The 23,147-nt window shown below is 38.2% G+C and overlaps 1 protein-coding gene across 5 annotated transcripts in view; it reads left to right on the top strand.

The window, feature by feature from the left end:
* Positions 1–23,147, top strand: part of Memo1 (mediator of cell motility 1) — a 114,200-nt gene that overhangs the window by 56,380 nt on the left and 34,673 nt on the right. For 3 of the 5 annotated variants that reach the window (XM_008851016.3, XM_008851007.3, XM_008851024.3), the window contains exons 4-6: positions 4,118–4,186; positions 12,596–12,708; positions 16,319–16,430. In XM_008851016.3, coding sequence (XP_008849238.1) covers positions 4,118–4,186; positions 12,596–12,708; positions 16,319–16,430 — 294 coding nt within the window. Of the gene's footprint in view, positions 1–4,117; positions 4,187–12,595; positions 12,709–16,318; positions 16,431–23,147 lie in introns of those variants that run through there. The other 2 variants (XM_017802757.1, XM_008851028.2) reach the window with 2 other exon arrangements.

Genomic DNA, 23,147 nt, shown 5'->3' with positions numbered 1-23,147 from the left:
CACATTTTCACATTTGATTATTTCTACTAATTGTTTTTTGGGGGGAGGAATCTTTTTGAGACAGAGTCTCCCTGTAGCCCCTGCTGGCCTGGAACTTGCTATGTAGAACAGATTGGCCTCAATCTCACAGAGATCCACCTGTCTGTGCCTCTCAAGCGCTGGGACTTAAAGGTGTGTACCACTACGTCCAGCTAAATATTTATTTTTATTTTATGTTTGTGTTTTGCCTGCATGTAAGTAATTTTACCATGTGTGGAGTGCCTGCAGAGGCCAGAATAGGGTGTCAAATCCTCAGGAACAGGAATTATAGACCGTTGTTAGCCATTGTTAGTGTAGGGAATTGAATCCAGGTTCTTTGGAAGAACAGCAAGTGCTCTTAACCACTGAGCTGTCTCTCCAGCCCCTTTTACTAGTTTTTGGTTATTGAAATTAAAACTGTTGTAAACAGTGTGTGTAATTCTTTGTATGAGCATAATGCTTTTAATTTCAAGAGTCTAGGATATGTATAACTTTCTAAGAAATTGCCACGAAGCCTGGCTAATACAACCAATCTTTAAAACTCATCTTGTAATATAGATTATCTGTTTTAAAGAAATTGTTTTCTTACTGAGCTTTTAGATTTCTTGATAAGTTCAGATTTAAATCCTTTCAGATACATGGTTTAGAAGTTTTCCTCCCAGCCAGTGTTTTGTCTTTTCAGTTTACACTTCTGTTTTGCTCTCAAGATATGTGTGGGAATGTTTTACCCCATATTAACTGACCAGTTGCTACGAATCAAGACTTTATTACTTGCTTATTATTTAGGCTTAAAAAACTATTAAGGAAATGTAACTACTACAGATCAAACTAAAAATGTTGTATGGCCATATAGCATGAACAGCACAAAAATGTTGGGGGGGAGCAGAGAGAGAGAGAGAGAGAGAGAGAGAGAGAGAGAGAGAATGAGAATGAGAATGAATGAATGAATGTGCACGAGCACACAGGTGTCTGATGTGTTGATTCCTTGGAGTTGGAGTTTCAGATAGCTATGAGGGTGCTGGGAACCAAATTTAGGTCCTCTGGAAGAGCAGTACTTACTCTTAACCACTGAGCCATCTTTCTAGCCCCTAGGAAATTTTTTTGCAGTGTATGAAAACTATTACCTGATCATCAAAATTTGTAAAATCATTGGTGAGTGAGTGAAGTTCATGCATTGTTCTACTTTTTTTAAGTTAGACGTTGACAAGATTATAGTTATACATACCTTGAGGGATACACGGTGGTATGATTTTTGAATACAGTATGAAGCGACAAGGCAGCTAACCTGTCCACCACTTAACATCTGTGGAGGTAACATTTGAGACCTAACCTTCCAGTGAGATTGAAATGTTTCTATTGCTGCATTCATCATGTACTCCTTTGTGAGACTGGTACCTATCCAAAGGTACCAATGGCATCCAAGCCATTTCCCCAGTTCTTCCACTCTTAGCTTCTGCTAACTACTTCTACAGTCTACTTCTGTGACTTCAGTCATTTTAGAAAACTTTGTATATGTTGTGGGATGGTGACGAATTAAAGTATAATGACTCAAATGTATAAAAATACTGTAATGAAAGCCATTATCTTGTATGCTGACTTAAACAGTTAATAAGAAAATTGCACATATGTGACACTGCAGTATTTTTGTCTTTCTTAGGCTTATTTCATTTAGCATAATGGTTTTCAGCTCCAGCCATGTCACAAATGGTAGAATTTCTTACTTTTTTATGTTTTTTTTTAAAATACAATGTGTGTTTAAGTTTGTGTATGTGAGAACAGGCATATCTGTGCTATAGTATGTACGTGGAGGTCAGCAGACAAACTTGAATGTTGATCTTTGTCTTGTGCTTTGTTTGAGATGGGGTTTTTTGTTCACTGCTGCATATACCAGACTACCTGGCCCTTGAGCTCTTGGGAATTCTCCTGTCTCCCTTCAGTTTTTCTTGAGGAGTACTAGGGCTACAGATGTCTGTACTGCATCCAGCTTTACTCAGGTCCTCATGTTTGCCTGATCTATTTCCTCAGCCTTTCCTTTTTTAAAAAAGGTGTAATGATTTCTCTCTCTTGTGTCTGTCTGTCTGTTGTATTTTCTTTGTGTATTCATCTGTTGATGGACACTTAGATTGATTCTGTAACTATGGCTTCGTGACTAGTACTGCAGTGAACATGGAGGCAAAGACATCTTTTATATTGGTTTCAAATCTTTTGTGCGACTCACCAGATGTAGGACTACTAGGCTTGTTCCATTCTTTTTTTTTTTTTAAATTATTTATTTACTTAAATGTGTATTGAGTGTTTTGCCTGCATGTATGTATAACATGTGCATGCAATGCCCAGAAAAGCCAGAAGAGGGTGTCAGATCCCCTGGAACTGGAGTTAAGGACAGTTGTTGCTACCATGAAGGTGCAGGGAACTGAACCTAGGTCCTCTGCAGGAGTAGTCAGTGCTCCTAACTGCTGAGCCATCTCTCCAGCTCCCCTGTCCATTTTTTGTTTATGGTATCATTGTTTATACTAGTTCAGCAAAATTTATTACAGAACTTAAAATCAATAAGCTATATAGTATTTGTATTATAATAGAGTAGTAAATGTCATTATTTATAAATCATGATGCTTATCTTTTTATCTCAATAAAAGTTTATAAAAGCTTAGGCATACTTTAAATTTTCTCCTGCCAGTTGTTAAAACATTTGCCACCATTGGCTAGTTGTTGTGGCGCATGCCTTTAATCCCAGTACTCAGGAGCTAGATGCAGGTGGATCTCTAAGTTTAAGGGCAGCCAGGGTACCTAATGAGACCCTATCTCAGAAAACAAGTAAATGGGGGCTGTAGAGATGACTTACTGGTCAAGAGTACTGGCTACTCTTAAAGAGGACCTGGGTTCAGTTCCAGACACCCACATGGCAGCTCACAACCATCTGTAACTCCATTTCCAGAGGCTCTGACACCCTCTTTTGGACTTTGTGGGCACTGCATGCATGTTGTGTACTTATATACATGCAGGCAAAGCACTCATACACATAAAATGCAAATAAATGAATAAATTTTTAAAAATTGTAAAAACTCCAACCAAACAAATGATCCCTGCCCCAAACCCCCAAAGAAACAAAAAGAACATTTACCCCATTGGCTCTGTTGTGTTCATTGACTGTATACCATTGGCTATATAATAAACCCCATGGGAAGTGACTCTAGACTCAAGTGAGGTGGAATAAGGTAGGAAAGAGAAATGATCAGTGAACAAAGTTATTTTGTAATTGGCTGAATGCTAAAACCAGAGTGTGAAAAGAAAAAGAATGAGAGGCATAATACACAGAAGCCAAGTCGATTTCTTTACTGGTAAAGGCAGAGGGAAGTAAGGGCATTGTAGGATATTTGCTTTGATTTGATTTAGCTTTGTCTTGGGTCTTACTGTTCTATAGTAGTCTGCTCATGTTACAACAGAAGAGTATAAAAAAAATCCATGTATTATTAGTGTTAAGTTAGCTACTTCAGTAAGCCTTGAACATCTCTGTTCCAAAACAAAACCTATCCTTCCTTTCCTAATTCTTCTCTCTGCCCACACACCCACACATGCTAGGCAGGTACTCTACTGTTGAGCTGTATCCCCAGCACCTACAAAATACTTTTAAAGTTTACAGTTGGAATACAATATGGAGCAATTATGTATTCTTTTAAAAAATATTTTATTTTATTTTATGTGAGTATATTGCTTGTATGTATGTAAGTGCACACATGTTGTGTAATGCCTGAAGAGGCCAGAGGAGGGTGTTAGATTCCCTGGAACTGGAGTTAAGGACACTTGTTAGCTGTCATGTGGATCCTGGGAATCAAACCCAGGTCCTCTGCAAGAGCTGCCAGTGCTCTTAACCACTGCTGAGCCATCTCTCCAGCCCCTATTATGTGTTCTTTATTACCTTCTCTAAATTAGATTATTAATTACATTGCTTTTTAATCTATATACTCAATTCTGTTATTTTTTTGCTATAGTTGTTACATTTATTTCTAAAGGTTTTCTTTTCTTCAAAACAACTTGATTTTGAACCTGGTGATTAAATTAAGACTTTTTTTGTTTTTTGTTTTTTTGTTTTTTTAAATAGCCATGCAGGATATACATACTGTGGGTCTTGTGCTGCCCATGCTTACAAACAAGTGGACCCATCTATTACGTAAGTAATGTAGTTAGTTTAAATTGGGAGGAGTTTGGGAATTATGTAATGATTGCTTTGTCACAGAAGTAATATTTTATTCCTCTTGTTATCATGTGCTCAATTTAATTATAAATTCAACTTTTTATCAATTTTGTTATACCCTATGTAGACTAGAGAATACCTTAATACTTTTTTATGGTCTATACATTTACTTTTTATCTTGTCTTTAGTTGGGTAAATTTTTCATTCTAAAACTACTACAGAGTTAAAGCCTTTGGTTTTTAATTTTTCTTTGAAAACACAGAGATGAATATTTTTAAGAAAAATGAAGATTCTTTCGCTGTAATCATTTTTGTAATGATGAAAAGCAAAATTTTTGTAATGATTAAGAGAAATTAAATTGAGCTGGATATGGTGGCACACACCTTTAAACACAATAAAGGCCCAGGGCCCTTAATCCCAGCATCTAGGAGGCAGAGGTAGGCTGATCTCTGAGTTTGAGGCCAGACTGGTCTACATAGCAAGCACTACCAGGCTAGCCAAGGCTACCCAGAAAGACCTTATCCAAAAAGTCTTGTCCAAATATAAACAAACAAACATGGTGGTACACATCTTTAATTCCAGCTCTTGGGAGGCAGAAGCAGGTGGACCTCTATGAGATCCAGGGCAGCTGGGGCTACCGGGGGGCCCTGTACTAAAAAACCCTTAAAAAAAAATTACTATGAGACTTTGCAATAATTTTAGAAACTCTAATACAGTAAACTAAATCAAGTGTATAAATTTGACCAAAATTAAAAAGAATGTGCTTATATGAAGTAAAATTTATCGTAAGAAAATAATAACAGTTATGTATAGATAAGTTATAGTATATGTTTTTTCTTTTAAAATATTTCATGGTGGCACACACCTTTAAATCCCACTACTCGGGAGGCAGAGGCAGGCAGATCTCTGTGAGTTCAAGGCCAGCCTGGTCTACATAGTGAGTTCCAGGCCAGCTGGGGCTACAGGGAGACCCTGTCTCAAAAAGACCAAAAAAAAAAAAAAACTTTTTTATTTTTCATTTTTATGTGTATGCGTGTATTACCTGCGTGTAGGTAAGTGCACTCGTGTTGTGCAATGCTTACGGAGGACAGAAGAGACTGTCGGATCCCCTGGAACTGGAGTTATGGACAGTTGTTAGCTGCCATGTGGGTGCTGGGGTTCGAACCTGGGTCTTCTGCAAGAACAGTTAGTGTTCTTAACTGCTGCACTATCTCTCAAGCCCATATGGTTTTTCTTAAAAAAATTACTGGAAAATTTTATGCTTGTATATAATATATTTTGCTCATTCACCCCCCCATACCCACTCTTAGCCCCCTCCCACTTCTGCTGAACCTCTTCTTTTTGGTGACCTACTGAGTTTAATTTGGGTTGCTTGCATGAACATGGGTGTGGAGTTATTTATTGAAGCAGCAGTAGCTTACCAGTGACAGGATCACTGAAGAGCATGACTGCTCCTCCTTAAGCAGCTATGTGCTGCTAGCAGCTCCTCCAGGAAGAGGATGTTGTGTATATGTTCTTATAGTAGAATGGACATATTGAGGTAGTAGTGGGTTGGGGAATATGATCAAAATATACTGTATGGAATTCTCAAGTAATAAAAGTTACATTAAGAAAAGAATGAACAAGTAATTTTTATGATGAAAATATCGAATTTAAAAGTATTTGTGAGCTGGAGAGATGGCCCAGCAGTTTAAGAGCACTGGCTGCTCTGGTAGAAGATCTAGGTTTGTTTCTCACCACCATCATGGGGGCTCAGAACTGTCTGCAGTTCAAGTTCCTGGAGCTGATGCCATGCTCATGATGCACTTAAATACATGCATGCAAAGTACACACAAATAAAATAAAAATTCAAGGGGCTAGGGGCTGGAGAGATGTCTCAGCGGTTAAGAACACTGGTTATTCTTGCAGAAGAGCCGGGTTTGAATCCCAGCACCCACATGGCAGCTAACAACTGTTGGTAACTCCAGTTCCAGGGGATCCAACAGCCTCTTCTTTCCTTCATGGGCATTGCACGACATGGGTGCACTTACCTACATTCAGGCAGTATACTCATACACATAAAACTAAAATAATAAATTTTTTTTTTTTTAAAAAGGGGGTGTGTATATTAGTCACTTTTCTGTTGCTGTGATAGAAACACTGACCAAAACAACTTACAAAAAGAGGATATTCTTTGCGAGCAGCAGAAGCCAAGCACTCATCATCACACAGGAACAGGAAGCAAGAGAGAAACTGGAGATCTGGCAAGGTTTAAGAACTCTCTAAGCCCACCCCTAGTGTCGTGCTTCCTCCAGGATGGCCACACCTTCTAAAACCTCCCAAAACAGCGCCATATGGGGACAAAATGTCCAAATACTTGGAGCCTGTGGGGGATATTTTCATTCAAACCACCACATTCCACCCCTGGCCTGCTGCTCCTGCTCCAGCTACCTCCAGCCAACATGCCTCCCTGCCATGACGGATTGTAATTCCCCTGGAACCGTAAGCTCAAATGAACTCTTCCTTCTATAAATTGCTTCGGTCAGTGTTTCTAGCACAGCAACAGAAAAGTGACTAATACAGGGGGAGCTAGAGAGATGTTTCGGTGGTTAAATGTACTGGCTGCTCTTGCAGAGGACCTGGATTCAATTCCTAACACCCACATGATAGATAACAACTGTCTATAACTCCAGTTTCAGGGGACCTGACTCCCCTTCTGAACTCCTGGTGTTTCATGACACAGGTACACTTGCATGCAAGCAGTATACTCATACACATAAAAAAATTGGAAAAATAATAAAATATTAAATTTTTTTTTTTTTTAAAAAGGAAATTCTTAAGGAAAAAGTATTTGTACAAGAATAATTATGTCTTGAAGGGACCCCAAACTCTGAAACTGACAGAATAGTTTTTCGATTTTGTTGTTGTTGAATAAGCCTAACAAGATTTTCTTTTCATAGCAACCATTAAAGCCACCTCCCCCTTTTGTTTTTGTCTTTTGAGACAGATTTTTAGTGAAATTTGCCTTAAAAACAATACAAAACAGTGCAAGAGCAAACAGGACATTGATACCTGTTGATTTGGGAACCTTGAGAGTTGTGCCAGCAGTTTTACTTAGTGTCATTTCTGCAATATAACTATAAATTACAAGTGAGGAAAGTGGGAAACTTCTCTATTATTACTATTTTTCTCTCCTTTTTTGTCTTTTTAAGACAGGGTCTCCCTGTAGCCCCAGGTGGCCTGGAACTCACTATGTAGTTCAGACTGGCCTCACAAAGATCCATCTGCCTCTGCCTCCCAAGTGCTGGGATTAAAGGCCTGCTCCACCATGCCTGGCTCAACTTCTCTATTATTGTGGAACTAGTTTTACTTTGATACTCCTTTTCAGGGTCTTTAAATGATATTGGAATTTACAGTTCACATTTTGCAAACTGATATGATAGCCCTTAAGAGGGTGATTTGATTTCAAGTGTGACTTTGGGAAAGCATCTCAGTGGGTATAGTGGTTGTTGCACAGGCCTGAGGACCTGAGTTTGGATCTCAGCACCTATGTAAAATATGAGTGTAGTGGCTTGTCCCTGAAACCATAGTGCTAGAGAGGTTTGGAGACAGGAGAATCTTGTGGCTTGCTGGCCAATCAGTCCAGCTGAAATGATGATCTCTAGTGTCAGAGACCTCGTCTCAAAAGTAAGATGGAGAGCTGGGCATGGTACTGTGTGCCTTTAATCTCAGCACTTGGGAGACAGAAGTGGGCAGATCTCTGTGAGTGAGAGGCTAGTGTGGTCTACATAGCAAGTTCCAGGCCAGCGGGGGCTACATAGTGAGACCATCTCAAAAGAAAAAACATATTGAGGAAGACACTTGATATCAACCTCTGACCTTCATATATGCTTACACAGGTGAGTGCAAACTGCCCCCTCCCTCCTGTACACATGAGTCCACCAACACACACATCAAATCTGGGGAAAACAAAGCCACTCATTTTAGACTAGATTTTGTCTCCTGACCATGAAGATTCACAGAAGACAACGGAAAATAAAGCAATCTGATTGATGTTTCAGAAAGATCACTTTGACTATTTAAAGAATTTAAAAAATGGGTTCATTTAATTAAGTTCTTTTTCGTATTGACAATTGTAAAGTCTCTCATGGTTACTACCAAAACTAATTAAAGATCCAGAATTCAAGATACAGTTAGGTAGAAACTGATATTTTTCAAAAAGCTTTGCAGGACCAAAAAACAACAACAACAACAACAACAACAAAAAACCCACATGACATTTTTATTCTTTAGTTAAAATATCCTTTCTCCCTGTGAAATACCTTTTCTAAAAATGATTTATGTTTCAGTAGTTGGAATAAGAAGTGGAAAAAATATGAGAATATATACTCACAGATTATATCCACTATAGTAATTTTATAGAGGTGAATCCTCTGGAGGTATAGTATGTGAACTATATTTATTTCTAGGAAAATGCTTTTATTTCATACTAACACTTTTTTTACTCATCTAGTAACCCCCAGAATACTAATATTGTGTTTTTTTTTTTCTTTAAAGACAAAACACCTTGCAATTTAAAGGAAGGAAATAGCCTTGCTTACTTATTTCTCTCCAAACTATTCCAATGGCCATACTATGTATATGGGTCAAGGAAAAAAAGAAAAAAGTGAATATCAATGTACATTATTTTAATTAATTTATTAATTTTGATCTTTATGAGACAGGGTTTCCCAATAGTCCCTGCTGGCTTGGAACTCACTATGTAGACCAGGCTGGCCTTGAACTCACAGAGATCTGCCTGTCTCTGCCTCCCAAGTTCTGGGACTAAAAGCGGGCATCATTATGCCTAGCTTTTTTTTTTTTTTTTTTTTTTGGTTAACTTTATTTTGTTAGCATTTAGCTAACAGAGATCTGTTTGAGATCACTACTGCTTAATATGCTCTTTTACTACCCTTTCAATGATACATACCTTTTTTTGTTTTATTTAGGTATATCACTTTGAAAGATTTTATTTTGATGGGACTTAAACCTTTTTTCTTGTCTCTGAATCTCTAAATCAGTTCTGGAATGTCACTAGATTGACTGTGGGTGAGTTTCTACCAAACCAGAAAGAAGTTAATGAGAAAACATCTGGTTAATTCAGATTGGTAGGGTCCCTTACCCTGTGTAGTTTAGTTAGGTTTGACAAAAAGACAGCCAGTGTTTTATTTCTGTAGCAGTGCTTATTGTTTAACCCCTCTTAGGTCTTTGTTGTTTCTGAGATTTGCTTATGCCTCTAGCGTAATATTTAAAAAACACCAGCTTATATTTTATTGATATACCCTAGATTTTCCAAGAGTGCCCTGATATTAAATACTATATCTCCCATTTTCATAGAAATTGATTCCTCAATCAAAATCCTCCCCGCTTCATATTTAAGTCTTACCCTTCCCTTCCTCTTTCCCTTCTCTCATCCTCCTCGCCCTGCTCCCCTTTTAGATAGGAGTCTTACTTTGTTGTTTGGGCTAGCTTTGAGCTCCTGGGCAATAGTGATTCTTCTGCTTCAGCCTTCTGAATATCTGGGACTGTAGACATATACCACTGTTCTGGCTTTATATACATATATGCATCATGGTAACTCCTGGCATTAATCAAGTGATCTAGATAGTCCTAAGTTACCATTATATATATTCCATATTAGACTTTAATAAATAATTCACAAATATTTGTATGCTGCTGAGCTAGGAGAATCTATGACTTTAGTGGGGCATGGTGGCATATGCCTTTAATCCAAGCAGAGTCAGATGAATCTCTGAGATCAAGGCTAGCCAGTACATAGTGAATTGCAGGCTAGCTGGGGCTACAGATAGACCCTGTCTCGAAACAAAACAAGACAACAGAACACACAGAAAAAGCAAAAAACCTCTGATTCTGACCTTTTTTTCCTTCCTCCTGAAATGATAACTGAGTTGATGACAGGTGACATTAATCCCAGCACTTGGGAGGCAGAAGCAGGCGGATCTCTGTGTTGACAGGTCAACCTGGTCTACATAGGGAGTTCCAGGTCAGCTGGGGCTACAGGAGAGAGACCCTGTCTCAAAAAAAAAAAAAAAAAAAAAAAAAAAGAATTGTGGATTATGGTGCTAATAACATGGGGGAGAGGGTAGAAAAAATTATTTCTGATACCTATCAGAGGGCCTCAGGATGAAATATCTTCCTGTGTGACCTTTTCAAAGCTTGGAACTCTGAAAATAACTTATACACAACTTTAAAAAAATTAATTTTTATTATATGTGTGTGAGTGTTTTGAACTGTTTTGCACAAGACTCCAGAAAGATTCCCTGGAACTGGAGTAATGGGATGGTTGTTAGTTACTATATGGTTACTGGAAACAGAACCTGAGTCTTCTGGAAGAGCTCTTGGCTGCTGAGCCATCTCTTCTGGCCCTATCCACAACTTCTTAACGTCTGCTTCCCTCCCCAACTTTGAAGTGAACTGTATGTGTGTCTAGGGCTGGGGGGTGGAGGGGGTAAGATTAATTTTCTTACCTTAGTCATAGGTTTTGATTTGTTAGTAATAAGGTCTGATTATGTAGTCTAGGCTTTCCTTGAATTCCCAGTCAGCCTGGATCCTTCCTCCTCAGACTCCTCAGGGCTGGGGTTGTAGGTGAGCACCATCACACCAGATACAGTAGTAGAATTTTATTGAAATGCATTGCTCAGGCACACATTCCTTGTCCTGAAAATCTGACAATGAAAGAACTAGATCATCTTTGTTTTTGTCCACTAAGTAAGCAATGAGTAGCATGTACTTTTCTAGGCACAGAGCCTGTCATATTTCCTCCTTTCTCATAGTCTTGCATTTTTTTTTGGGGGGGGTCTTTTACTTTCTTTTTGTTTATATATGTGGGAATATTGGTTCATAGGAATCTTAGAGACCAGAGAAAATGATAGTTTTAGAACTTAGATTGTAGGGCAGATTTGGATGTTTGAGATGAAATGATAAGAAGTTAATTTTACTTTGATGCTAAGATAAAAGGGATTGTAAAGCCAGACGTGGTGTGTTTAGTCCCAGCACCCGGGAGGCAGAGGCAGGCGGATCTCTGTGAGTTCAAGGCCAGCTGGGGCTACAGGGAGACCCTGTCTCAAAAAGACCAAAAAAAGGATTGTAAAGATTGCAGCTACTGTTTAGCCTACATACACTGTAGTGCAAATAGCATGGCATCAAGTTTCTTTGTATTTGTACTTAAAATAGAGAAAGTATATAATGTAGAATTTCTAGCAAGACTTCATTTTTTTTCTGTTACCATAGAAGAAATATGGAATAGCTTAATCAGAATGCCTTTTTGTAATGCTATTTTGTGTGGATCTTTAGAAGTTTGTACTGATACTTTTATTAAAATTTTGGTGGATCTTAGAAGATTTTCGAATTTGGGATTTTACTAGCTAAAATGTTTAAAATTCATTCAGCTTTTGAAAACCTGTTCTAGCTACTATGAATATAGATTTTATAAGTAGCATGTTTTTTGTAAAAATGGGTAGCTGGTATTTCCTAGTATTGACTGTGAATTGAAATTAAAAGTGAGGGAATGGAGAAGTGACTCGGCATCAGAGCACTTGCTGTTCTCCCAGAGGACCTGGGTTCGACTCATAGCAGCCACAACATGGTGGCTCTGCCATCCACTTCCAGCCTTTGTGGCATGACACACATACCAGTATAGATACTGGCCATTAAAACAACACAAAAATAAATTTCTAAAAAAAAAAAGAAAATAAATGAAAAGAAAACTGAGGATCAGATTATCAGTCTAGTGTTGCTGTAACAGAATTCCAAGGACTCTGACTTTAGCAGAAGGAATTTTATTTTTTTCAGCTCTGGGAAGCTACAGTCCAGCGTTAAGGTGCTGGTAGGACTGGCTTCTTTGAAGCTTCTCTTTTTGGTCCCTCTTACTGCATGACTATCCCTCAATGAGACATGTCCCCACAGTCATGGTCTCCCTCCCCTTCCCCATGGAGACAGGGTCTGTAGTCCTGGCTGTCTAGAATTCTCTCTCTATGTAGGTAGCCCAGGCTAGCTTTAAACTCCCAGAAATCTTCCTGCTTCAGCTTCCACAAGTACTGGGATTATGTAGGGAACTGCTTCTGGCTTTGAAGTCTTTTTGTATAAGTACATCAGTCACATTGATTAGGACCTCATTTTAACTCCATTAACACTATAAAAAAATGTCTTCAAATCTGCTTTTATAGCTAGGTACTGGATGATTGGGGCTTAGTATGTGAATTTTGGGGAGGACATAGTTTAGTTCTTATGTTCACAGAAGTTAATAAAAGTAGTCAGGAAGGAAAAACAAGCAATTAAAAAATTACTTTTCCTTAAGATTTGTCTAGAAGTACAATTGTTCTGTGTTTTTTGTTGTGTGTCTCCTAGCCGGAGAATTTTCATCCTTGGGCCTTCCCATCATGTGCCCCTCTCTCGATGTGCACTTTCCAGTGTGGATATATATAGGACACCTCTGTATGACCTCCGTATTGACCAAAAGAGTAAGTATGTAGAAATCATATAGCATATAAATCGCTGAAGCTCTTTTAATAAAGACTATAATTTAAAAACTTAAAAAATTTATTAATATAAATATCTCAATTAAAAATTTTTGTTGTGATCTACATAAACCAAACCAAAAGAAGGAAAGTATTATATATTCCTAAACACTACTAGTGTTTTCCTGCTAACTACAAAAACTGTTAGCTACATGTCTGTCCAGACTATAATGTTTGCATTCATACTCAGGGAAGTGCCATATATGTATTGTATCTTGAGAATAAAAATGAGGATTCATACCAACTTAATGCAAGACATTGAACATGTTAACTCTTTATTTGTTTCACTTCATTTGTTTGTACCTTCATTTTCTCTTAAATAACTTTTATGGGAAAAATTATTCTATGGTTTGTGAGGCTCTGAAAGGTATAGAAATCTTTTAAAAAATATTTATTATTTTTATTTTATGTGTGAGTGTATTGCCTGCATGTATGTGAGTGCATCTGTGTCGTGTAATGCTGTGGAAGTCAGAAGAGGGCTTTGGCTTCCCCTGGAACTGGAGTTTAGGATGGTTCGTAGCCACCACGTGGGTGCTGGGAATTGAACCTGGGTCCTCTGCAAGAGCAGTCAGTGCTTGTAACTGCTGAGCCATCTGACCAGCCCTATTATAGAAATCCTAAATATATTTTACTTTTAAACATGTCTTTATATTTTACGTATGTATGTATGTATGTATGTGTGGTGTGTGTGTTCACATGTCTGTGGGCATATGTGTATATGAAGTGTGTGTGTGTGTGTGTGTGTGTGTGTGCCATGTGGAGGCCTGAAGTTGATGTCTGGTGTCTTTCTTGATCATTCTCTACCAGATTTGTTTAGGTGGTGTCTCTTGTTGACTTTAGAGTTTGCTGTTTTGGCCAGTCTGGCTAGACAGCTTGCTCTGAGGATTTCTTGTCTCTGCACCCTGTGTGTTGGGATAGCAGCCAGGCCACCATACCAACCCAGCTTTTTTTTTTTTTTTTAAAAAATATTTTATGTGTATGAATATTTTTCTTGCATTTATGTGCACTTCATGCATGCAATGCCTGAAGAAACCAGAAGAGGGTGTCAGATACCTTGGACTTGGAGTTATGGACTATTTTTAGTCACCATATGGGTGCTGGGAATGAGGCCCAGGTCCTCTGCAAGAACAGCAAGTGCTCTTAACTGCTGAGCCATCTCTTCAGGTGCACCCTCCCAGCTTTTTACATGGGCTCTGGGGATCCAGTCTGGTTCTCGTGCTTGTGTGGCAAGCATTTTACCTGCTGAGACATCTCCCTGGTCCCCATGTCTATCATTTTGATTTTCTTCCTTGTTTTTGGTGGTCTTATCCCCTCCCATCCTCTCCCTTCCCGACCCCTTTCCTCCCCATCTTCTCTCATGGTTGTGTGGTGTTCTTCTGTGAGCAGGTGCACGTATATGTGTGTATGCTATGAATAGAGGCCAGAGAAGAACTTCTGGTAGTATTCTTTAGGTACCATCCCTTTCCCTCCCGCGCTCCATCTCCCTTTCCCCTTCCTTCCTTTCCCCTTCCTTCCTTTATGTTGCAGTGTCTTTTCACTGGCCTGACACCTGTAAAGAGTGCTAGGCCAGCTGGCTGGCCAAACAGCCCTAGGGATCTACCTGTCTGTGCCTCTCCAGTACTGGCTTTAAAAGCATGCACCACCATGTTAAAACCTTTTTTTTTTTTTCCTTTTTGATACAGGGTCTCTCTGTAGCCCCAGCTGGCCTGGAACTTCCTACGTAGACCAGGCTGGCCTTGGACTCACAGAGCTCTTCCTGCCTCTACCTCCCAGGTACCAAGTGCTGGGATTAAAGGCATGTGCCACCACTCCTGGCCCTTAGTTGTTTATTATATAATAAATATAACAAAAACGGAACAGTGTAGAGAAGAGAATAAAAAATACTCATCATCTACAGTATTTTCCCTTATCCTAAGCTCAGTTATTCTTTTACATAATAATCACCTTCAGGACTGGAAAGATGGTTCAGTGGTTAACAGCACTGACTGCTCTTTCAGAAGACCCAGGTTCAAATCCCAGTATTCACATGGTGGCTAACAACTGTTTGTAGCTCCAGTTCCAGGGGATCTGATGTGTTCTTCTGTCCTTTCTGTCTTCCTCAGGCACTGCATGACATGGGTCCATTTACATACATGCAGGCATAACACATACACATAACATAAAAATAGTTAAAAAAAATAACTACCTACATGGACTTAGGAGTATATATATCCTATATATCCTTTATTTCATTAAGTTATATTTTAGTATTGTTAAGGATTGTTTCATTAAAATTTGCAATATTTTTTTCTGTAAAATGAAAGATTTAATTTGTAAAAGAAGTGTTTAGCTCTTTCCCCTTATTCTGGGCCTCAGTTTTCATAATTTGAGGTTGTATCATAGAATAGTAGCAATTTGTTATTAAAATGAATTTTAGTGAAAGTAGAATTTGGCTTTATGGGATACAATTCACTTAAAACTTTGGTACATTTACAAAATTGTAGTTTTTCATAGCTTCCAGTGAAGAAAAGGATAATTTTTAAAAAGGCTTTTTTTTGGGGCGGGGGGTCGTTTTGAGACAGGGCCTCCCTGTAGCCCCAGCTGGCCTAGAACTCACTATGTAGACCAGACTGGCCTGGAACTCACAGAGATTTGCCTGCCTCTGCCTCTCAAGTCCTGGGATTAAAGGCGTGTGTGACCATGCCTGGCAAGGTATTATTTTGTACAAATGAGGTCTTACTACCCCTTCTTTGTCTTTTTGCATTTATATACTACCTAGCTAAGAATCTACTTAAAAATTACCCCCATACTCCTCCCCCTCCCTGCTCCTCCATCTCCCTCCTGACTTTGAACTTTGTCTATATCCCAGGTTGGTCTTGAACTTGTGATTCTCATGCCTCAGTCTGGTAATATAATTGTGTGCCACTAGACCTGCCTCTAAAATATTTGTATACTGTGTTGTTTTTACATACTAAATTTCATGTCTTTCTTGCCTTGCAATCTTTAAGTATAGCTTATCAGAAGTGACTGAATTACTAGATCATTTTAAGTTGACATGATCGGTGATGAATTTGTGATTTCTGCCATGAACTTGTTTGAATTTAGGAAAAATAGCATTTTGTAAGAGAGAATTTTATGTTTGGGGCATGGCAGAAACGTGAAGTATGAAGTAATAATACTATACATTTTATTATAAAAATTATTAAATCTGTTATTAACCTTATGTGTAAACAGACAAGTGATTTTTCTGTTATAGGAATTCTAATGAGCTGCTTTTGCTAGTATGTACAGCTTAAAATAAAAAGAACAGCTTGACATAGAAGTTATTTTAGAATAATGAAAATTGTACATTTTTAATAATTGTGTCACATAAATGATGAATAAGTCTTTATGTACATTATTTCATGTAATAAAATTAGTTGTTCTCTCTTTTATAATAAAATCAAAGTAGATTAGTGTGTGGTGCTTTTGTGTCCATGCCATAGCTTATAGTTTTGTGTTACTTCATACATCTCATATGATAAATATATATACATTAATGTACTTGTTTTAATATATTTTGAAATCTCTTTAGTTTATGGAGAGCTATGGAAGACAGGAATGTTTGAACGAATGTCTCTGCAGACAGATGAAGATGAACACAGTATTGAAATGCATTTGCCTTATACAGCTAAAGCCATGGAAAGGTATATTGATTAATACAAGAAATATTAGAAAAGTCATAGATACTAATTTCTTTGGAATTATTTTATCTAGGTTAAGATGATAAAGCAAGGAGATTAAAATTTTCTTGTTATTTGAAATTATGATGATTGATGCTGATTCTAATTAGTTGCTTATGAACATATGGATTGACCTGATTAAGTTTTTAGGTGGAAATTAAAACAACAACAAACCCACGTGTGTGTTTGGGTATATGAACCTTGGTTTGCCAATAAATAAATAAATAGCCAATAAATATATAATTTATTTTGCAGGAATAGTTAAATTTTTTGTGTATAGTGCCATAATTAAGTATAGATTTAAAATTTTGAAATAGTCTTGGAAGTAATTTATTTCAAAATTATGTAAAGGCACATGGGATTCTTCTGTAGTATACTTAACATGATGATGATGATGATGATGATGATGATGATGATGATGATGTACTTGCTGCAGGTGTTCCTATGATGAGGGTATTTACTAGATGCTAAGCAGAATAAGAGAAAGGGCAGTGTCTATTTTGCTCTCTATCATATACTGTAGTGTTCATTATTTTGCCTAACACATAAGATTTATTTGGTAAAATGAAAAAATTGTCTTCTGTATTTTCTTCTTTTAATGTAACATTTGAATTAAAAATTCTCTTTTGTAGGTCAATTTCTCTTTTTTTAATCTATACTTAGTATTTCATATACAATTTGACTAGCTCTAAATATACTGAGAATATTCTTCCCTGTGATCTGTTTACTGTATTCTCTTATTCAAGTACATAGTGTATTATAGTTGCTCAGTATTTGTTATTAATATTTGTTAATGAGATCTAAAGTTGCATTAATTTTATACTCATTATTGGTTATTCTTGTCTAGTATACTTATAATCAGCTGAAGACCAAGGCTTTTCAATGTTATAATGAATTATTTTCTCCTCTCAGAATTTTGTCTGTTAGGGTTTTGTTTTTGTTTCTTTGAGACAGGGTCTCTGTGTCGTGTAGGCTGACCTTGAATTTAGGGCAATCTGCCTGTTTCAGTCTCCCAAATGTTGGGATTATAGGTATGAGCTTCAGCACTCAGAATATGCTGACTAAGTATGAATGACTGACTCCTCAGTTGTTTCTATGTAATTTGTTCTCGTTAGTTTTACCCATTATTGTGATCTTTTTGTATTTTGCGTTTGAAGTTCTATTGACTTTTATTGTTCAAACCTGTTTACAGTAACCATGAAGAATTACAGAAACCCGAATATGTTTAAAAAAATCTGTGTAATATTAAATCATAATTTTAGGTCCTTTTTTGTTTTGGAGACAGAGTTTACTTTATGTGCCACACTGGCCTGGAACTTATTTTGTACCCCATGCTGGCCTTGACTTGGAGTCCTCCAGCCTCAGCTTCCTGAGTGCTAGGATCATAGGTGTATACCATCACACCTAACTGTCTTTTATTACATTCTAATTATTGAGTGAAAAAAAAATCTTCACTTTTGGTTTGTTGGTATAAACAGAACTTCCCATTCAACCACAAAAGATTATAATTTTTATGTCATTTGCTGTAAAGTTTTCATATTTTATCTTGAGACTTAATTGCAGTATAACTACTAAACAGATAACATTAGAAACCAACAAACACAATTCCTATTCATAACTTCCCCTTTTAAGCAGTATTGAATAAACTATTCTCGCATTTCGTTAGGATCCCTAGCACCTCTTCTAGGTTGTAACCAGTAAGCATTTGTTCATATTCATTATATGTATCAACTATCTATTAATGAGTACTGAATTATTCCAGATTTGAATGGCTTAAGGTCACATTTTTTTTTTTTGTTTGATTGTTTTTTGTTTTTGAGATAGGGTCTTACTGTGTAGCTCTGGCTGGCCTAGAATTCAACTCTATACCAGGCCAGCCTAGAACTCTCCGAGAGACACGTGATTCTGCTTCCTGAGTGCTGGGATTGAAGAGGTGTACTATCACACTTGGCTTAGTCATAACTGTTGTATTGTTTATAATTTTGGGGTTAGAACTTAGGGCAGGGAACACTATTGCCTAGTCTACCTAATGTGGCTCAGATGGGATAGTGGATCAAGATGATCTCACTTAGATGGTTCTGACTTTACTTCTGGCTTCCTGAAACTACATAATTCCATTTCCCACAAATTCTGCTTTTTTTTTCCTTATCTTTTTGAGACAGGGTCTCCCCAGCTGGCCTGGAATTCACTATGTAGACCAGGCTGGCCTGAACCTCACAGAGATCCACTTGCCTCTGCCTCCTGAGTGCTGGGACTAAAGGCGTGGACCACCACGCCCTGAAAATTCTGCTTTTTTTTTTTTTAATTTAATTGTTATTTTATTTGTACAAGATTATTGCTTGCATGTACATGCGTGTACATGCATCCATGTCATACAGTACTCGTAGAGGTCAGAAGAGGGCGTTAGATCTCCTAGAACTGGAATTATCCTTCATGTGGGTGCTGGGAATTGAACCTGGGTCCTCTGCAATAACAGCCAGTGCTCTTAACCACTGAGCCATCTCTGTAGCTGCCCAAATTCTGCTTTTTAAAAGGGAATAAAATCTCCACTTCAGGCAAGATACAAAGGAAGAAGGTAAGGATTTTCTTTATTGATGGAGGAGAAGAAGCATGTGTCTATAGGAATAGGAGGAATTGTTAGCAACCATATTTGTGGATGGTCTACTACTATTCTACCTCTGGTGGTCAGTTCATGTCTCTGTATTATATACCCAGGCCTCTCAAGATGCCCAGACAACTCTTTCAGTAATGATTTCTGGCTCAGTGTCCATAGTTCTGCATCAAATTAGCATGTGAATGAAGCTTTGAGAATGAGTCCTTTTATGAGGACTACTGTGAACAAAGTAGACAAGTTACTCTTTTTTCCTCCAAACTGAACCTCTACCCCAGTCCTCCTATATCTTAGTATAAAAATTTGATGAGTTAGGGCAAGTGTGATGGTTCAGTGAGTAGAGGTGTTTGTGCATAGGCCAAATGTCCTGAGTTTAATCTTAGGATCTCACAAGTTGGCAGGAGAAAACTGAATTCTGAGAATTGTCCTTTGACTTCCACATGCATATGCATATTCACACACACACACACACACACACACAGATGCACACGCACATGCACACACCCTCAAAAATAAGAAAGCAATTTTTGTTGACAACTTAGAACAAAGTAGTGACACGGACATATAATATATAAATACTATATGAAACTTTACTAAAAAGCAAAGTTTTTGATAACTTAGAACAAGTACAATGACATATACATACATGTATATAAATGCCCTATGATGCTTTGTTTACTGACTTTAAAGATTAACAAAAAGGTCTTTTTTGAGAATGGGGATAGCTGACTACAGTAGATACTCATGGGAGATTGAAACAGCGGGAAGCAGGAAGCATCATGAAATAGACTAGTTCATAGCAGTGCTGACCTGTAACCTCAGAACAGAGCTTCTTGGCATATGCCTGTAATCCCAGCATTTGTGAAACTTGAAGAGGGAGGCTCACTGTGAGTTCAAGGCCAGCCTGGCAGTAGAGTGAAAACCCTTTCTAAAACACTACCCACATACACACCCACAAAGAACAAAAAACAAAAAACCCAAAACCAGAGAATAAAAACAAGATACCGGCAATAACTATTCCTCCCCCAACAACAACAACAAACTCTAAAAACCATACACACAAACCACAAAAACCAAACAAAACAAAAACCAAAGCAACAACAAATAAGAGGGAAAAAATAAGGCCTGGTTTGTAGCAGTCTTCATTTGGTTCACAGTGTGTCAGTTTGAAAACAGAGGCCTCATATAATTAGAACAATGTTTCTTATAGTTGAGTCTGATCAAATTCTTTTAAATACTTTGTGGAGTTTCTGTATTATCTGATGATAGGTGTGTGCTCCATTAGGAAAAAAAAAAAAGACCTTATGATTTCTTTTTGAGACTGGCTTCTCTCTACTTTGGCCCTCAAGTTAGAGTTGACTAGGTAACTTTCTTTAGAATCTTTTTAGCCTGAGAGGCTGTGTAAACTTGGCCTTAAATGTTTTGGAGATCTTAAGAAAGGAGCTTAAAAGATACATTCTTTATTTGGTGATTGTGAGTCCCTACTTGATTATCAGTGCTCTGGATTTGGTCTTTGTTCCCATACTGTTTTCATTTGTTGGGGGGAGGTATATGTGTGCTGCATGCATGTGAGTTGTGTGGGTGTGCGTGCCATGTGCACACTTGAGACCAGAATAGGCTATCTGGTGTCTTTCTCTCTGAATCTCTCTGCCTTAAGGCCTTGAGAGAGGGTCTCTCACTAAAATGGAAGTTTACCATTTTGGTTAGGCTGATTGTTCAGTGAGATCTCATGATCTACCTGTTTCCATCGCCCAATGCCCGGTTTTTTATGTGGGTGCTGGGGATTCAAACTCAGGTTATCATGCTTGCAGAGTAAGTGCTCTTACCCACTGAACCATCTCTCTAGGCCCCGATGCTGTTTTCTTTGATAGTCTTTTGCCATCTGAAGAAGCTACCACAAGTAATAGTTATTTTCCAGTCCAGCAAGTCCTGGGTACAAGTTTTAACATTCACTCTTTAGTTCATGCTTTTTCCTCAGACCGTCTCATAGTTGCTTATAAAGAAGTTACTGACACCTTGGATGTGTGGTCAGGGAACCTGCCAGGATCATTTGGTTTATTTTAAAAATATTTTATTTTATTTTATTTTTGGTCTTTTTGAAACAGGGTCTCCCTGTAGCCCCAGCTCTCCTGGAACTCACTATGTAGACCAGACTGGCCTTGAACTCACAGAGATCTGCCTGCCTCTGCCTCCTGAGTGCTGGGATTAAAGGTGTGCGCCACCATGCCCAGCCTAAAAATATTTTTATGTGTGTAAATGTTTTGCCAGCATATATTAAGTGCACCATGTGTGTGCAATGCCTGTGGAAGCCAGAAGAGAGCATTGGATCTCTAGATCCAATGTTGTTAGCCATCATGTGGGTGCTGGGAACTGAATCCTGGGTCCTGAATCCTGGGTCCTGTGCAAGAACAGCCAGTGCTCATAATGCTGAGCCATCTCTACAGCCACTGGTTTGTTTGTTGGTTTACTGCTTTTTGAGTCAGCGTCTCCCTGTAGTCCTAGCTGGCCTGTAACTCGCTTTGTAGTGAGCTGAGCTTGAGCTCATTGAGATCCACCTGCCTCTGCCACCAAGCCTGGCTGCTCCTGGTTGATTTTTAATCTTCTAAATTACTTCATGGGACAGTTCTGGGAATAGTTCTGACAGCATATAACGTCGGTCACACTTTCGACTTCCAATAGCTGCCCTTCCAATTGCTGTAGTTTCCTTTCCCTTTCAGATTTACTTCTTTGTGTCGGTTTTTAGTATAGTAGCACTCCATTTCTGCATAATAGGTCTCCCCCCCTGGTCTTAGCATCTATTACAGAACTCTAAATTAACATGCCTACTTTTTTTTTCTTACAATTTTTGAATTAGAAGTTTTGTCAGAGGCAGTAGGAAACACTTGTCTCTATCATTAGCTGAGATTTGAGGCAAGTCAACTTAAGCGCCCTTTCCTCTTTGTTGGAACGATAGTGCTGGTTGTCTCTGGAGGCAGCACAGCTCTCATCTTTGTCCTCATCTATTTCCTCTTGCTATTCATCATTCAAGTTTTGTCTCTTCACATGCGTTCCCTCGCCACCCTTCAGTATGATAGCAATTCTGTAAAAGTTGAAATTTGCAGAACTCTTAATAAATCTAGGTCTGAAACTGGCTTTATGTCTGCCGTGTTTTGTTGAGTTTGCAAGCCTAAATTCAAGGGTAGGGAAAAGTAGTCTCTAACTTTGATAGGGGGAATGACATTGAATTTTGTAGGTGGGAGTAATTTTGGGTGGTTAGATTTGAAGATACTAAAGCTAAATAGCTCTTTGGGTGATAACATAATTCTCTTTCTCTTCCATGGTAGTTTTCTAATATTTTCTTTGCCTGGAGCAGCTAGTCTACAATGTATCCCCTATACCAAGCACAACACCTGGCCAAAAAAAAAAAAAAAGAGTCATTAGTTATTGAATGAATTAGTTAGTAACTATCTTTACATTTTGTAGTACTTTAAAATATTTTTTTTCCCAAAAAGGGATCAAATGTTCTCTTTAAATGTTTTTCATATCATGATGTGCATATTATCCTTTTTTTTCTTCATGTTATTTGCTATATATGAGTTATTAGTGTCTAGCAGTGGTGGCTCATGCCTATGATTTTATAGCAGTTGGGAGGCTGAACTTGGAGGATCATGAGTTGTGGGTGAACCTGGGCTACATATGAACCTATCTCAAAAAAAGTGAGCAAGCAGAGTTTGAGTCAGCATCTCACTCTTACAAACAGAGCTGACTTGGAATTCACAATGATCCTCTAGCTTGTGTGGCAGGCACTTTTCTGACTGAGCCATCTCTCCTGCCCTCATTAGAGCTTTTAATTAATTAATTAATTAATTACACCCACTTCCCAGATAGTACCCTCCCATAGCCTCCCTCCCCCCATTAGAGCCCTTATACTCTGATATCCCTGCTACTCTCTGCTGTGTTGTTGGCACCCCCAGCCATTCCCCACTACTTGCCAGCCATTCCCCATTACTTGCCAGCCATTCCCCACTACTTGCCCTTCTGGTGAATCTAGTCAGCCTATCTAGAGGTCTTTGTTTTAGGAGGGTCAGCTA

The sequence above is a fragment of the Nannospalax galili genome, unplaced genomic scaffold, assembly GCF_000622305.1.
Source record: "Nannospalax galili isolate Female #2095 unplaced genomic scaffold, S.galili_v1.0 scaffold1331, whole genome shotgun sequence".
Lineage (NCBI taxonomy): Eukaryota > Metazoa > Chordata > Mammalia > Rodentia > Spalacidae > Nannospalax > Nannospalax galili.
Note: the sequence above shows the minus strand (reverse complement) of the source record. Positions and strands in the feature narration are given on the sequence as shown.